This window comes from Etheostoma spectabile, chromosome 13, assembly GCF_008692095.1.
Source record: "Etheostoma spectabile isolate EspeVRDwgs_2016 chromosome 13, UIUC_Espe_1.0, whole genome shotgun sequence".
Classification (NCBI taxonomy): Eukaryota; Metazoa; Chordata; class Actinopteri; order Perciformes; family Percidae; genus Etheostoma; species Etheostoma spectabile.
Genome location: NC_045745.1, coordinates 25,205,594 through 25,222,775, shown reverse-complemented (window position 1 = coordinate 25,222,775; position 17,182 = coordinate 25,205,594). Strand labels below are relative to the sequence as shown.

Here is a 17,182-nt window from a genome sequence, read left to right as displayed (position 1 = left end):
CACACACACACACACACACACACATACATACACTGACTTACTTTGTGTGCACTCTTTAAATGGTCATAATACACTTCTTCTATGGCCTGGAAGTAAATGACTCCTTTCATCTTGGTCTCATGTTTGTCTGCAGCGGAGAATATAAACAGAACCGACAGCACTGTGATCAAAGCTCGGTCTTGGCATAGTTTAAGAGTGACATCACTGTTGCAGTAATTTTGTCTCACATCTTAAACTGCACATTTTCCACAGAGAACTGAAAGCACAAGTTACTCACCTGCATAGTAGGTGAGGGTCCTGCGATTCTGGTCAAAGACAAACCAGCGTTTCTTCCAGGTCTTGATTTTGCCACCCATTTTGACCAGAAAGCCTCGACAGGTTTTATCAGTGATGGCCAGATGGAAGCAGCCGTCAGGGTTGTGTCCAGCTGCCTCAATATGGCCGTGAAGATCAAAGTCGTCTTTCCTCACAGGGAGGTAGCGAGTCAACAACCGGGACTATGGAAGAAAAAAAAAAGGAAATTAAACAACAGATTTTTCAAGAAGTATTTACACAAAGCTTATGATGAAAAGAGAACATCAGATTTCAACCTCTTCTCGTCAGTTATTCTGAGTACCTGTGATCTTTGTTTCTCCCTGAGCTTCACCTCTCTTTCTACAAGTTTCTGTCTCCGGCTTGTCTCCTCCTGCAGTCGTTTCTCCAGTTCCTCCCTTCTTCTCCGCTCCTCTTCCAGAGCATGCCTCCGCATCTCCATCTCACGCTCCTGCACATATAGTGTAAATTACATCATCAGAAAAACACCACACACCAACACACACACACACCACACACACACACACACACACACACACACACCACACCACACACACACACACACACACACACACACAAACACACACACACAGGATGTTTTGGTTAGGTTTGGTACATTACCCGATTCTCAAGGAGCTTATGCTTCTCAGCCTGGGCCTCTCGAAGTAAACGCTCCATCTCCTCGATCTTTGCCATATTGGACGTACTGGCACTGATGAAACATTGAAAACACAAGTTGTCAAAGAAAAAAAGAAACAGATTTCTCTAATAAGGGGGGTGGGGGGCCCTCCTGTTTGTGGAACACATATCAACAGCTAGAACAACAAAACATATCAAGGTGATAAAATACAGTGTAATGAACAAATTAAAAACGACGCCAAACAAACTCAATTAATTTGTACAAATACCTAACATAATAAGTTTTCAGGTTCAGGGAAAAAGGGGATTCTAATAACACCGGGACATCCCTGAAAATTAACTTGTTAGACAAGGTAAATTGCCATGTACACTGACTAAATTTATGTTGTGACTGAATTTACTAATGTGTATGTAACTGTTTGTGAGAAAGTGTAAGGAGAGCTAGATATGTGGATATGTTTGTCTCATCTGACACAAACAGAGAGCATCACAGCCTCTTCATAAAGCATTTCCTCTTTCTGTTTGCTCTTCAGAATATCTCTCCTGATCATCTTTTGCAGCCTTTACTCCAATGTCTTTTAAAAAAAATCCAACTCCTCATCTTCTCACTCACACTCACACACTCACACGCATGCAAGCACACACAGGCAAGGCAGCTTTATTTGTATAGCACATTTCAGCAACAAGGCAATTCAAAGTGCTTTACACAAAATCAGTTAAACAGATAAAAACACAAGTAAAAACAGTTAAAAATCACAAGCATTAAAAAACGGTAAAACACATGAATAGACAGTTAAAAACAAAGAGAAACATAAAACACAAGAATAAAATACACGTGCAGCATAAGAAATTTAAAGAAATGATTAGTCATTTAAAGAAAGGCAGCATCAAATAGAAGGTCTTCAGCCTGATTTAAAAGAACTGAGAGTAGCAGCGGATCTACAGGTTTCTGGGAGTTTATTCCAGATATGAGGAGCATAGAAACTGAAAGCTGCTTCACCCTGTTTAGTTCTGACTCTGGGGACAGAAAGTAGACCTGTCCAGATGACCTGAGAGGTCTGGGGGGGTCTAGTGTAGTAGCGATCAGCAATATATTTTGGACCTAACAGTTAAGTGATTTATAAACTAGCAAAAGTACTTTGAAATCAATTCTTTGAGACACAGGAAGCCAGTGTAAAGACTTCAGAACTGGAGTGATGGATCCAGTTTTGGTCTTAGTGAGGACTCGAGCAGCAGCGTTCTGAATCAGCTGCAGCTGTCTGATTGATTTTAGGGAGACCTGTAAAGACCCCGTTACAGTAGTCAAGTCTACTGAAGATAAAGGCATGGACAAGTTTTTCCAAATCCTGTTGACACATAAGTCCTTTAACCCCTGATATATTCTTAAGGTGATAGTAGGCTGATTTGTAATTGTCTTAATGTGGCTGTTAAAGTTCAGGTCTGGTCCATGACTACACCAAGATTTCTGGCTTGTCTGTTGTTTTTAACATTGTTGTTTGAAGCTGAGCGAGACTTTTAATCGTTCCTCTCTTGCTCCAAAAACAACACCTCAGTTTTTCCTTCATTTAATTTCAGAAAGTTCGGCACATCCAGCCGTTAATTTGTTCGATGCACTTAGTCGTTTTGTATTGGACTAAGTCCCCTGGCGATAAGGTTATGTAAATGTGTTGTCGTGCATAACTATGGTAACTTATTTTGTTTTTCTCCATAATCTGAGCCAGTGGAAGCATGTAGATGTTAAACAGAAGAGGCCCCAGAATGGAGTGCGGAACTCCGCACGTCATATTGTACGCTCAGAGTGCATAATTACCATAGACACAAAGTAATCCCATTCTTTAGGTAGGATTCAAACCAGTTTAGTACTGAGCCAGAAAGGCCAACGCAGTTTTCCAATCGGTCTAGTAGTATGTCATGGTCGACCGTGTCAAATGCAGCACTGAGATCAAGTAATACTAAAGATTGAAATTTTGCCATTATCTGTGTTAAGGTGGATGTCATTAAGACTTTGACAAGAGCCGTTCAGTGCTGTGGTGTGGTCGGAAACCCGACTGAAAGGTATCAAAACTGGTGCTTAGTGACAAGAATGGTTGAGTTGTTGAAAGACTACTTTTCAATGATTTACTTAAAACGGAAGGTTTGATATGGCCTATAGTTGCTCATTGTGAATTGTCTAGGTGTTCTTTTTTAAGAGTGGCTTGTACTGCAGTTTTCAGGGCCTGTGGAAAGATACCTGAAAGAAGAGATGGTTACATCTGTGAAGATCAGAAGTCAAACAATTGGAAACATTTTTGAAAAGTCCGGTGGTAGAACATCAAGGCAACAGGTCGAGGTTTTCAGATGTTGAATAATGTCCTCCAGGTTTGTATGGTTGATGTGTGAAATTCTGTCATTGGAACTATTTTTGCTTGAACACGTGAAACACATATCCTGGACTTGATATGGAGGCACTGACTGTTTGTTAATCTTCTGAATTTTGTCTTTGAAGAAGGAGGCAAAGTCATTGCAGGCCTGGTAGATAAAAGTTCAGATGCTACGGTACTGGAGGGTTTGTTAACCTATCAACAGTAGCAAACAAAGCAAGGGAATTATATTGTTTTAGAGATAATACAGAGAAAAGGACCTTCTTGCATTCCTCAGTTCCAAATTATAAATGCGAAGTCTTCTTTATAGGAGTTATAATGGACCAGGAGATTTGTTTTTCGCCACCTTCGTTCAGCTTTCCTACACTCTCTTTTTTGTTCTCCACCAGTAGGACATTTCTCCATGGAGATTTTTCTTACCAGATACAACTTTGACCTTAGTGGGAGCAATGGCATCAAACATTTGTAATTTACAGTTGAAATATCTACAAGCTCACTGACTGATAGCCCAGAGAGGGCTGGTGTGGAGGAGGAAAGCTGTATAAATGTGTCACTGGTGTTTCAGTGATATACCGTTTTGATATCTTTGTTTGGACACTTTGGGCACAAGATAGTGCGTTAAAGAAAACACAGGAATGATCTGAGAGAGCAACGTCAGTCACACAACCTTGGAAATGTTCAGACCTTTGGAGACAATAAGTCCAGAGTGTGCCCTTATTGTGGTGGGGCTCCGTCACATGTGTGAGGCAGTCCATAGTTCTCAAAAACACAACACAGCTCTTTTGTCCCCCTGTCCTGGGGCTGTCAACATGAATGTTAAAATCACCCGCAATGATTACACAATCAAAGTTAATGCAGATAATAGACAGCAGTTCAGTGAAGTCCTCCATGAAGGTTGCACAATATTTAGGTGGCCTGTAGATATTTAGAAACATCGCTTGAGGGGAAGATCTTAATTGAAGAGCAACATATTCAAAAGAACAAAATTCCATAACATATTTGCGTACAGTGGAATGAGTCATTAAACAAAATGGCGACTCCACCTCCTTTTATTCACTCTATTCTCACTCATAAAACTGAAGTTAGGGGGAGCTGACTCGATGAGAACAGCAGCTGTTATTATGGTCTAACAGGTTTCAGTTAAAAACAAAAATCTAGATTGTGCTTAGTAATAAAATCATGATTAAAAATGATTTTCCTGCCAAAGACCTGAGTTTAGTAAGGCTAGTGTTAGTGTGTTTTCATTTTTGGGACAGGCTGTAGGGACGAGGAATGGATGCTAAATTTGCTAAGTTTGCAGTTAAGTGTTATTCACCATTCTTCCTATTACCTATCACAACAGAAATTGAGGAAGAATGAATCCACAGGGCCCGGGCTTGTCTTAAAAGAGTCATTAGTATCACTACCTGCAGCCAGGCCCGGCACATATCAGATAGTGCTTGCCAGATTTTGCCACCAAGCGTCCTTATCAGTCTGGGGGGAAGGAGTTTTCTGACATCCTGGTAGTGGTGCTTGGCGTTTTATTTGCCCGGGGTTGAGCATGGGGGTAGGAAGGGGTGCATAATTGATGGGGGAAATAAGGGAAAGGTGGTGTGGAGACTCAGTAGAGCACAGTGTGAATCCTAGAAGGTTCGGGGGTGGGAAGGTTGAGGGGTGCGGGAGGGTGAAGAGGGGAGTGGAGGTTTCGTGTCTCTGCTCTCTGGTCTCCATGGTCAAATCTTTGCACAGGCGGGGGCTGTGCTGGATCACTGCCGCCACTTTGTTGTGTCTTCCTTTTGTTTTGTGACTTGGCAGAGGGAGCAGATGTGTAGCGCAGAAAGTAAAGCAGATTAGAGGTGAACAGCTTTACTCCGGCTTGTTAAGGGAAAGTATTGCTTTAAAAAGGGTCTGCGCTCCCAGAAAATGTTAAATTGTCAATGAACTTCAGAGAGTGGGACGGTACATTCAGTTGAAAGCCATTTGTTTAGTCCCAACAGTCGGCTGAATCTCTCATCTCCCTTTGACTGACGGTATAGGACCACTGATAAACACATTTGCGCTTAGGGGGGGTGACTGTGTCAAGCAGTTCCTAAAGTCCAGTTTCAGCAATTCAGACGTTGCTTTACAACATCATTTGACCCTAATGCAGAATAATGTTCTTCACAGTTGGGTGGTGCTGCCACGATATCTGGGATTTTTTGGGTCAAGTCAGACACCATGTTTGGGGAAAACATAGTATTTTGGTGTTTTTACTGTTTTTTAAATCTTTTACAGCAGAGTCACCCACAATCAGGGTTTGAGGCCCAGTTGTTAGCTTTTTACTTTTGAATTGCTCTCAGTCCTACCTGCTGTGTGGTGATGAGACGCAGTCCCGTCATCAGATGATGTCCAGCGTCTTGCAGCAGAGGAGCAAATCTGTTATCCAGTTGCACACAGGTTGTGGGGGGGCATTTTGTTGCTTATTTTCCCTTTTGCAGCTGTCCACGGCTGTGTCCTACTAGGTACAGGGGTGAGAGGCGCCTCGCCAGATGATAAGGGCCAGCCGGTCATATCACAATCCTCAGGGCGCTGTCCCGCCCGGCCCGTTAGTGTCCTCCCATTTCCCAGGAAAATGATTTACTCTTAGGCTTCGCACCAGACGAGTTCCAGGGAGGACGCCACTTGTTGATTATTACCAGTTCACCCTCTGTTTCTTGTAGTCTGTTGGTGCTAATTAGCCGTGGTTAGCATACTTCTGTCCATGTTATGGGTCCATGGTAAAGTGGTGTCATTTCACAAGATCCGTTAACTCCACGTTCACTTTAGAAGGTGAACCTTGGTTTCCAGAAGTGCAATCTTCGAAGGAGTTTGTAGTAGTCTTTACGGAGAAAGGAGGCATCTTGCTGCTAATAGCTTTAGCTACAATCACGTAGGACAGGCTGAGCTATTGGTAGGCCACGCTCACGCAGAAAAATTTTAAAATAGGCAATAGCTACTATGTCTACAAAAAATGTATAGTCCAGTGTTTTTGAAGTGTCCAAGAGCCGCTGTCATAGTTTCTCAGAGGAAAAGCAAGATTATCAGCAAAAATATCAGCAACATATGCAAGCAGAAGCAGGAGCAAGCAGCAAAGCGTCTGCACTGTAAGAAGCAGGAAGTGGGAGACATATTTGCTGTATCTAATCTTTTCAAAGTAACCTTTCATCTGTACATCATAGTGTTTTCTCTCTTACCTGGAGATATTGTCTGGGGAGCAGGCGGAGAAGCTGGTCTCCAGGCTGTCAGAGCTGTCCACACTGACAGTATCTGAGGCCTGGCTGTTGTCCGGGTAGGAGAAGGAGTCCAAGAACACACTGGGCTCAGAGATCATCCTGCTGCAAAAATCACTTCTTCTCTGTCTGTCTTCATTCATGTGTGCACGGCTGTTGCCTGCTGACAGAAGAAAATATTACAGTAAGACAGTGGAAATACCCTCAGCGTGCAGCATTTAAACAACAGAGTTTTGGTTCATTCATTGGTTGGTCAAGTGGGATGGCATCTTTTATAGTTCTTTTTTACTTTTATGATCATTTTATAAAAATCTGTCTGCAACAACCATGCCAAGAAACACTGATTAAACTAGATAAAGAAAGACAAAGGCTGTTAAGGCTGATCTCCAAACATGTTTCCCAAAACCTCATTACACATATATTGAATTATATATTGCCATTACCAATAAACATACTTTGTATGTGTTACAAGTTTTGAGCAAGAGCTGTGCAAACAAGTAATTTGCCTCAAAATCGCAAATTCCTATCTGGTATAATGTACAGTACTCTGTTGAGGCAAACATGTCCTCTTTGATATCAGATTTGGACTAAATGTGTCTCTCTTTGTGCCGCGCTACAGATTATTTATTTGGTTCAGCATTTGCTGCCCTACATGTGTAACGCCTGAGGTTCGAAGCCAGTCACACAGTTTAGATTTGATGCAGACAACATGCGACTATCTAGTACTCTGACTCACTTTTAGGGGGGCGGCGGGTGCTCATGTCCCTGGGGGAGAAGCTGAAGCCTTGTGAGATGACGCTGCCACAGCTCGAGCTTTGGGAAAGAGGCAAGTGGGGCTGAAGAGGAAAACAGGAGCACACATGCTGTTCAAAATGAGACACTACAACCTTCAGCCAACCAAGAACTTCTCTCATTCACAAAGTATGAGCTGGATGGGTGTTGCAACCCAGACTGAAACTGTAAATTTCTGTTTGGGTGGATCATTCTCAAGGGACTAAAGGTTCAAATAAATTTTCTATATAAATAATAAGGACAGTGAAATCCCCTCTTTTGCATTCCAGAATCAGAACGAGCACCATATTTTGAAAAAATGTAATCTGTGTTATTCTTGCTTTGAGGCCTTCACCATAGTATTACAGTTTGCTGTAGATAATTATTGATTCTTCTACTGTACATTTATTGACTGCTAAGATGACTTTTGACAGAAAGAGTATGACCTTTGGAGAAAGTGTGCGTCCCAGGGATCTGCCGTAAGAGGTGAGGAGCGGCTGGCTCCTCTTATGAGGTAGGCTGTCAATTTGGAGGGAAGAGTTGTCTTTGCTGATTCTTCTCCTTTCCTTCAGAGAGTACTGCAGTGATCACAGAAATCAGAGGAATCACAAAGAACAAGATGAAAACTGCGACACAACAACTTAGGTCATTCTCTGTGTGACAGACACAGACAAGCACTCTGGTGGTGGGAATATAAAGTTGAATTGTAACTTACACCTATCTCTTTGATGGCTGCAGTGTTGTTGGTGAAGGTCTGCCCCTCAGATAACTCTGCATACTTTCCTTCCAAAGTTGCCAGTTTCTCTCTTTCCTGCAAACATCAGGATAACATGTTCAAGTAAATTAAATGAAATATTTACTACAACAGCCTGCAACCAATTTTCTTACCTTCTGAAGCATGATGAGCAAATTATTTTTCTCTCTCTGGAAATTCTCTCTTTCTTGCTGAGCCTGTAACGTTATCTGTGAGGTCTGTTTCTTCAGCGTCATGAGTCTTTCCTGTGACAAAAAAATAAATAATACATATACTATATCAAGTCAATATCAAGACACAACATCCTTCAACTTCACATGAAACAAAGTCATGTTGTCACATTAGCAGATACTCCAGATGTGTTTTATAATGAAGCAGCAGAAGCAGCAGTGGCAGAAGCAGAGAGGACAAGAGCAATTCTGATTTTAGGATGGGACATTTTTTGTGAGATTTATTGTTCTACAACTACATCTTCCCTACATGTTAATATGATATTCTCACCTTGTGTCTGCCCCCTCTCTGTGGAATTGCCTTCACTTGAAAAATCAATGCATTCTCTTTGCCTTTATTACTAAGTAAATAGTATTTCATGCTTACCATTGTTGGTATTGCTGTTTCTTGTAATTAGTTCATGCTTTGTGCTGCAAATCTCACATTTTTGCAGCTTTACTCTCATGCACAACCTGTGGTAGGATTAATGACAGACCACAATGAAAAAAGCCCCCCCAAAAAATAAAAAATGATGACCACCAAAACGTTTTAAGAGTTTAACTTTATATTACCTGGCAGATTAAGGTCAGAACATTTAAATAAATGCTCTTCATCTGATAATATAAGAAAGTAGGCTCAAATTCTGCTTTTTGTTTTTTAGGTTTACTACAACTGACAAGAAGTCAACCACCATAAAAGAATAAAACAGTACACATTTCAGATCTTGTGTAAATGTGGTTCCTTTATGGTGGACACTGTTGGCGTGTTATGTTCTCATGCTCAGAAAATACCCACAGAAGTAATTAAACTGTTGCTATTTCTGGCTAAAAATCAGACATTTCAAAGTGATGCGATGCCAGCTCTGCCTGCGATGCTAAACATGCAATACATGCTACATGCACACTCACAAAACCTCACTCGCCTTACCTTGCGTGTGACTGTTAGCCGCTGACACTCGGCAATCTCTTGCAGCAGCTCTTGACTCTCATTTTCTTTATCCTCATCCTGATTCATTTCTTTCTCCAGCTTCTGAAACTCCAAATCCTCCAAACTTTTTGTTTGTTCCTCAGCCTCCTGAGAAACAGCGCAGATGCACGCACACACAACAATACCCCAGTAATATAAAAATACATAAATAGATGAGAATAACCTGCTTAAGAATTGGATCTACTTTGGGCACAAGAAAGTTATACAAGAAGTATAACTTTAGATAGATTGTGCATGTCTCTATGGAAATCCATGAATGAAAACAGTTTTGGTGTTTTTAGCAAAGTAATTCATCCTAATTAACATTTACCTTGTTTTGGACATAGAAATAAGTGTTAGATCTCTTGTCCTTTCAAGTGATGTCAGGTTTTGAGGTGATTTTAGTCTTCCTCCAAATTATAGTCAGATGCACTGCCTTTTTTTTCTTTTTTTCTTCTTTTTTTTACACATGGTAACTATTTGGGCCCCTTCCCACATGTGGGTCTAAGGAATACCAAGGCAAAAACAGAAGTAGTCAATGTGAGACAGATAGTAAAGGAAGGAATCCTGGATTACACAGAAAAAGGTCAAGAGAAATAATGAAGGTGCAAAAAGAAAAAAAATGGGAAGAAAATTAAAGAAAAACAGACAGCACAGTTAAAAAAAGAGAACTGAGAAAACAGTGAGTCTTGCCGCTCACTGTTAACATGGGCTAAATCTGGAGAATATTGAGTAAAAAACGCCATGTTTTGTCCAGGGGAGTTAGTTTAGGGGTTCTGGCCAGCAGATTACCAGAAGAACACAGAGAACAGAGAACGTTAGCCAATAGGTCTACATGCAGAAACACGGCTCTGTTTAATTACTTTGTTTGGAGATGCATTTACATTTTCAGCTCTTGGTTTTCTATTGCACATTTGGACAGTTTTAGCCTTTTAAGTTGCTTTGCAAAACCAATTTGTGATGAACCTGCTTGATATGGTGTTGTAAGCATTTCCTCCTAATGTGTTTGTTTAGTTTGAAATGAAATGTAACTGGAGCCATGTTAGAGGAAGCTGTGGTTGAACTGAACTGATCCCTGAGAGTTTGCATGAGCTGGGGTTTTAGTGCCTAAGAACCCATGTCCATATACTATGCCTGCTAAAAAAACATGGCTTATCATGGCTTGAGCATTTTATATATTTTACCTGTGATTTCTCAATGTGGCTCGTCTTCTCAATACTATGCATTTTTTTCTTAAGTTTGTCCAGAAGCTCCTTTTCCCTCTGCAGCTGGGCCATCTCCGACTCCTGTTCCCCTTCCAGCAAAGCACACTCCACCTCCATCTAAAAGTGAAACAAGCTTAATTAAAGAGCCATGAGCCATGAGCCATTGAATGATAAACGTCACAATTTACTCTTGAGTTATCAAAAAGTCATCAGTTTATCTGACACTAGATGAGAACAAACTCTATCAAGCTCTTCAGGTGTCAGTCTGTATACTGCATTGTGCTGTCTACCTCTCGGACAGACTCCTCCATCTGGTTGTCCAGGTCTTTGATCTTCTGCTCCAGCTCTTCTATGTTGTTCAGAACTTGAATCCTCTCTTCCTCTATATGCGTTACTTCCTGTTTCAGCTGCACACTCTCAAAGGCCTGTAGTGACATCAGGAATGCGTATAAATGCTTGGCTGTACAAGAGACTTCACATTTTGTGAATACACACATGGAACTAAATAATTATACTTACTGTACATTTAAGAAATGCACGTAAAAATCCCCATCATAAAATCTATTGGTAGTAGCTTCTCTTGGTAATTGGATATTTATTACAGAAAGTATAACATGTTAATTTTTTCTATGCATACAATATGTTGTTAAACTAATTTACCAGCCAGTAGAATCCATTTTTTATGGATTGGACCACGGCAGCGGCTGCTGTTTTAACTCATCCAAAACTGGATCGCTGACAACAGGGGCAGGAATCTTTTCCACTTGGTGTAATGGAAATCTCTATCAGTGCACTCCACTGCCAGTCACGCCAAAGTTCTCCCACGCATTTAATCTTCTACCAACGTACCACGAACACTCATTCATACTCATATGTAGGTACGTTTAAGAGATCCTTTATTATTAGGTATTCTTTATGTTAGGAGTCAGGAGGTTTGTTTTGGTGGTCACAGCCTCATGTGGCCAGCAGCTCTAGGATTTATAGTTTCCCAGGCGGGTTGTTAGCACTTTTCTTCCTACACACACAGAGGAATGCAGATGGTGGAGGAGAGGGTATTTGGAGTCTGTAAACCTCTGGCACAATTGACACATGCAGAAAAGATGGTCCCAACTTGAAAAGAATTCATATAAACTCTAGGTTTGTTTAAAAATTCTGTTTTCAGCATTAAAAAAATGATATACCTGTGTAAATGTGTTTACTACATTCTGACTTTCACAAGGTCTTCCATCCATTTAGAGCCTCAGTATAAAAGTTCAAAACATCTGGAAAAATGCATGTCTTTGCCATGCATATACAATAGCATTCTTCTACTCACACACACCCGCACACATTTGTGCATGCACAAACACAAACGCAAGCATGAACGCATGCACGTACGCACGCACGCAGTCACGCACGCACACAAGCACGCACGCACGCACGCACACACACATTAATTCTCCTTGGGATAAAGTCATTTCCTGTTCCCTCGAGTTTGACTGGCTGAGTGCTGAAACAAAACTAGGACTTCTTCATTAAAACCAGACAAACCATTAGGTTGTCACTGTGTAAGAGGGGATATGTGTACCCTCTTTCTGTTTGAGAGACAGTAACTTAGCGACACTAGGACTTGCACTGTGGAGGAGAGGGCCTGCCTGGGATCTAGAAATCACAGTATTTGATACATCCAATATATTTATTTTTGTACATTGAAAATGTTATTTTATTTCTAAGTATGTGTGATGAGGCTACTGTGACAACTTCCCACTGTTACACATTTAAAAAAGTTGATAAGAGAAAACATAAGGTCAATCGCAGTAACATAAAAACTGTGAGGAGGTCTTGTGCAACTGTGATTTCCCTGTTTATTTGTCTGAACAACCCACATAAACAGGAAATGTGCAAACTGATTGCACACACCGTACAAAACTTCTGAATAAAAGCCCAATGATTTTGAGGAATCTACGTCGACAAAAAGAAGTTTATATGTTGAATAATACTGTGGAAGACACTAAATTCATCCACCATAGATGTGCTGTCAGCATTTCTTTTCAGAGCCAAGAACTTCACGCCACACATTTGCATAAGGCAAAAGTTTTGTCATTGTTCAATGTACGATGATTTTTGGACCACACTACTCCATTCAAACTTACTGGTTGTTTCTTAAAATTTAGAGGAAATGGCTGCCCAAATATATATATTTTGTAAAGATTCTTGTAGATGTCTTAACAGAATTGTATATACATTTCTTAACATAATTGTATATACATTTCCCACACAGTTCACATTTGATATGTATGGAAAATTGGTAGTCTGCACTAGACTTTGAAATGGTGTTCTGTGGAAATGTGGAAAGCATTTACCCTGATATTACAAAAGGTAAACAAAGATCAACAAGCTATCAGCAGTCTGATAAACAGCATTCCAAAGGAGGGGTGTGGCCCGATAGTCCTCACTACAGCTTGCTCCTCTCTTCACTCACTTTAACACTCGTTTTGTAGCAGGAAATAACTGATACAATGTGAAGAAAGGATAGGAGGAAAGCAAATAGGAGGAGGACAAGATGTGGTTATACTTATGGCAGATGTTCCCATATTCAACAAAAGCATTCAGGTGACGCAGCCTAATCAGAAACTTTACTTGCTGCCAATTTAAAAGGCCTTTTTCAAAGCAGACATTTTGACTCTTCACAGTAGGAAAAGCACATAGGACTCCAGCGTTGTGGAGTTTTGTGAAGGTCTGGTAATGCAAGACTATAATACTATTAACCATGGCTCTGATCAATTCAAATGTCCCAGTTAGTCGTGACTGCAGGACAGTGAGCCAGCATGCACTACACCAGCACCCTGAAACCAAAGCAGCTACTGTAAATGGAATTCATTTAATGTTTTTTATGTCCTAATTCGCTACTGTCTTCTGTGAAAAAGGCCTACAATAACCAGAAAAATTAAGATGTAATTGCTTGCTGTTACAGAGAAAAACCTGGTCAACCCACTGTACACTAGCCTGTCCAGCACCAAAGTTAGCAAATCAGACAAAGTTAGCAACAAGCTGGTGAACATAGAGTAGTGAAGCATTTAGCCACAGATGTTTTTTTTAAAGGTTTACAGAGACACAAACTGTGATTAAAGTAGAATGAATATTGGTCAAGACGCCAGAGAAGAGACTCCAAATGAATGTTGTTTCCTATCTGCTGCCGGATAAACAGCTGTTTGCTAACACACTAGCTAATAGTGCATTGTGCATTTTTTTTTGATCTGTAAAGCACTTTGAGGAAAATTGTGATTTATAATTTTGGGCTTTATAAATAAAATGTAATTGAAATGTTTTTCTAATGAATGTAACAATACAATGACCCATTTATAACAAAATCCTTACATTTGAAGGTTGACTGGGATTTGATTTAATTTGTGATTCCATATAATTGATCAATATTCAATCTCACCCTCCTGACCTGATGTTTATGATGACCTGTCAATAAGCATGCACCTACTTTGGCTCTGTGGTGGGTGGAGGGAGAGGGAGCACTGCTGTTCAGGCTGATAGCAGGTGAGTGGGACCTGGCCTCTCTGTAGCCGCTCTGCTGATGCTGGCTGACTTGCTGATTCTCAGTGAGTTGGAAGTCTCTGGCTTTGGCTCCAAAGCAGCTCTCTGGATCAGCGCCGCTGGGAGAGTCAGAGAACGCTGACTCATCCTCTGACACCTGCAGCTTCTCCAATTCCTTATTGATCTTCTGCAGGTCAGAAACAGCTGAGCCCGCCGGCTCTCTCTCCACATGGCCAAACTCAGTGACCAGGTTTAAGATGGTCTCGAGACGCTGGCACTCCTTTAGACAGGTGACGCTATAGTTACTTTACTATTAACTTTCATGCTTTCAGACAAGGTCAAACACGGTGTTAAAATGTGGTTTAAGTATAAAAGTGGGTGAATTAGGTTCAAACTAAAAACTCACCAATCTCTGCACTTTCTGCTCCCTGAGTCGTTCATCTCTCTGGTGCTGGTGATAGTCTCTAAGCTCCTCTTTGCCATTCAAGGAACTGATGCTGCCCACGCTTTGTCCTGGACCAAGCCCACCCTTCCCAAAGGACAACCTCCTCTCTCCGAAGCCCAGATCTGAGCCTGTCCCGTCTATATCTATACCCAGAGAGCTCAGGGAGGCCAGGCTGGCCCTCCTGGGAGTGCTGGGCATGCTGGCTGGTACAGTCACATCTGGTGGCTGCTCGAGGGAGGAGAGACTGCGCCGCTGCCCTGCTGAGCCCACTCCTCTGTGGGAACCCACTGAGTGTCGTGATGGTAGCGACAGTGCAGGGGGCTCTGCTGCGTTGTGAAGCCGTGGCAGAGAACGGCTGTGCGTCCCCAGGCTGTGGAGGGAGCCAGTGGAGTATTTCCTCTGCCGGGAGTCATGTCCAGCTTTGCCCTGAGAGTAGAGCCTGCGGCCCATGCGAGGACTGGACGGCACGCTGGCTGCTCCACCTTTGACCCTGGGGGAACGAGGTAGGGGCTGGCCATAGGAGGAGAGCAGAGAGTTTCCATCTGCTGCGTAAGAGAGGAGCAGACTGTCTTGTGACTGGTGGCGAGAGTGGGAATAACGATGCAAGCCGTTAGGGCTCAGCTGACGTTCACCTTGTCGAGGTGATGGAGGCACACTGCTGCTGCTGGTCATGTAGGAAAAAGTTCTGGAGGCAGACGGGGGCCGTTCGGAATTGCTGAGGATTGACAGAGGCCTTGTGGACTGGGATCCAACAGGAGAGGGCACACTGAGGTACTTGCGGCTGCACTCAGCTGCCCTCAAGCTGGCCTCCAGAGCACTCTTCCTGCGCTGCAGCGTCTCCATCAGGTCTTGTAGCTCTGCTTTAGAGCGAGAGCCCCTCAGCAATGTCCCACCCACTGAGCCACTGCCGCTGTGCTCAATCTTCACACAGTCTGTAGAAAAGAGAGAGTTGGCAGAGCATGACATCCTGTCCCTTTTTGGACTCTGTAACAGAGTCAGGTTTAATGTAACCTACTTAATAAGCACCAGCTTAGCAAAGAGAAGTGTTATCACTCAAATGCTGAGAAGGGGGAACCAGAGAAGAATGTACGCTCATACAGTTCTGAGCCCAATACAAACATTGGCTAAATCAGTGGTTAAGCTTCTTCTAAAAATGGAAGAATGCTGATGGACCAAGACAAGCCAAAATGTATCATAGTCTTGACTGCAAGAGAAATCGCCTCCACCACAGCTCAAATATCTTAGCAAGCAGTGTGTGAGGAGTCATGGGTGGCTGGGAGCTGAGTTGTGATAGTTTAGTTTATTTTGTTTCACACACATGAATACATATCACGTTGAAGAAATATAAAATACATGTGAGGATTTGTGAGGATTTGGTAGAAACCTGTAATGGCTTCTATAAAAACGCACACCCAAAGGACATGCCAAAGGTAGATATTAAAGAATGTCTACCTCCTGTACTGTTTGTCACAAAAACTCCTCCACAAATTTGGGTTTCATAAATTAATTCTGGTTTGCTGCTAAAAAAGGAGTAAAGCTTGTATCTCCCGCTTTTGAAAACAGCTGCAGCTAAAATTATCAGCATTTTGTGTTTATTAAGACAATATACTGGCTACTTGCCTTTCCCAGGAGACACTTTTCTGATTTGATAAAAACCCAGAAGCCCTTCAAGTCTTGAACATGGACTGATGGAAAAAAGGTGTTACATGTGCAGACAACTCAATAAAGCTTCATGGAGCACTTATCTAACCCAGATTTGCATGATCTTAGCCAGCTAAACTGATCCTGTTTATTGTCATTCAGCTGACTCCATTCTTTGAACAGGTGGGGGATAGGTTTGATTAAAAGATTATATAATGACATGCAATACAATATTAGATGTGAAATGTACAAGTATGATATATATGCGTTTACTGTAAGGTTTTCTGCTCAATGGTCCAATTAAAGTGATCAATATCAGAAGATATGACAAGAACACAAAATGTTTTCCTGAATGTTGCCTTGCCTGAGCTGTAGCCCAGTGTGGCGACAGCACTCCTCTGGGGAAGCATGCTGTTCATCACACTGACCTCCTTTCTCTGATTCAGTCTGAGGATGCAGGATTCAGCTGGGCCCTAAATGCTTTGTTGCCTGAGAAGAAGAAAAGGGAAGGGATCAATATAAAACTCACACAATGTGAAAAAACTGCAACTTGTATTCTTAATATTTTCAAAAGAAGTAATATCTCATATATAAATTGGATAAAGCCTAATCTTACCTATTGGAATTCAAATAAATACTGAACGTAACAATTAAATCAGTTTCACTTTCCTAACATACAGGAATTCTGGCCACATCACACAGCAGCATTTTCAATCTAGGAACCAAAGATTTAAAGAACATCACAGGAAGTTGAATCCATGCCTTGCGCCCCCCCAATATCTCCTCTAACTGCTCCACAACAATAGCTCAATTCAAGCAGATATTTCAGATGTGCATATTTAAACGGAAAGAAAAAAAAGTTTCTGAAGACTAAGTAGGAAAACAGATCCAGAGGAAAGTTTTTATGCCTGGCTCAGTGTCACCAATAAAACCCAAGTCTGAAAAGCAGCCCTCTGCACCTTAATGTTCTAGCCCCAAGCTCCTTACCCGCCCCTCAGTATTCCCTCAGAGCCGAGACAGCAGCTAAAGTCAAAAATTTGGGCTAGGTCAATCTGGACTGGGGTTACTTTTTTACACACACACGCATGCACGCACACACACACACACACACACACACACACACACAC

General features: G+C 41.7%; 1 protein-coding gene across 5 annotated transcripts in view; it reads right to left on the bottom strand.

Annotated features, from left to right (window-relative positions):
* The window catches only part of phldb2a (pleckstrin homology-like domain, family B, member 2a), a 20,102-nt gene that overhangs the window by 1,650 nt on the left and 1,270 nt on the right, over positions 1-17,182 (bottom strand). The window contains exons 2-16 of one of the 5 annotated variants that reach the window (XM_032534045.1): positions 16,420-16,544; positions 14,376-15,346; positions 13,917-14,249; positions 10,735-10,869; positions 10,424-10,561; positions 9,201-9,347; positions 8,198-8,308; positions 8,025-8,120; positions 7,756-7,887; positions 7,275-7,374; positions 6,503-6,701; positions 934-1,024; positions 617-763; positions 278-497; positions 42-127 (exon numbers count right to left, since the gene is read on the bottom strand). In XM_032534045.1, the coding sequence (XP_032389936.1) occupies positions 42-127; positions 278-497; positions 617-763; positions 934-1,024; positions 6,503-6,701; positions 7,275-7,374; positions 7,756-7,887; positions 8,025-8,120; positions 8,198-8,308; positions 9,201-9,347; positions 10,424-10,561; positions 10,735-10,869; positions 13,917-14,249; positions 14,376-15,346; positions 16,420-16,474 (2,961 nt within the window). In that variant the 5' untranslated portion in view covers positions 16,475-16,544. The remainder of the gene's footprint in view (positions 1-41; positions 128-277; positions 498-616; positions 764-933; positions 1,025-6,502; positions 6,702-7,274; positions 7,375-7,755; positions 7,888-8,024; positions 8,121-8,197; positions 8,309-9,200; positions 9,348-10,423; positions 10,562-10,734; positions 10,870-13,916; positions 14,250-14,375; positions 15,347-16,419; positions 16,545-17,182) is intronic. The other 4 variants (XM_032534046.1, XM_032534047.1, XM_032534048.1 and 1 more) reach the window with 4 other exon arrangements.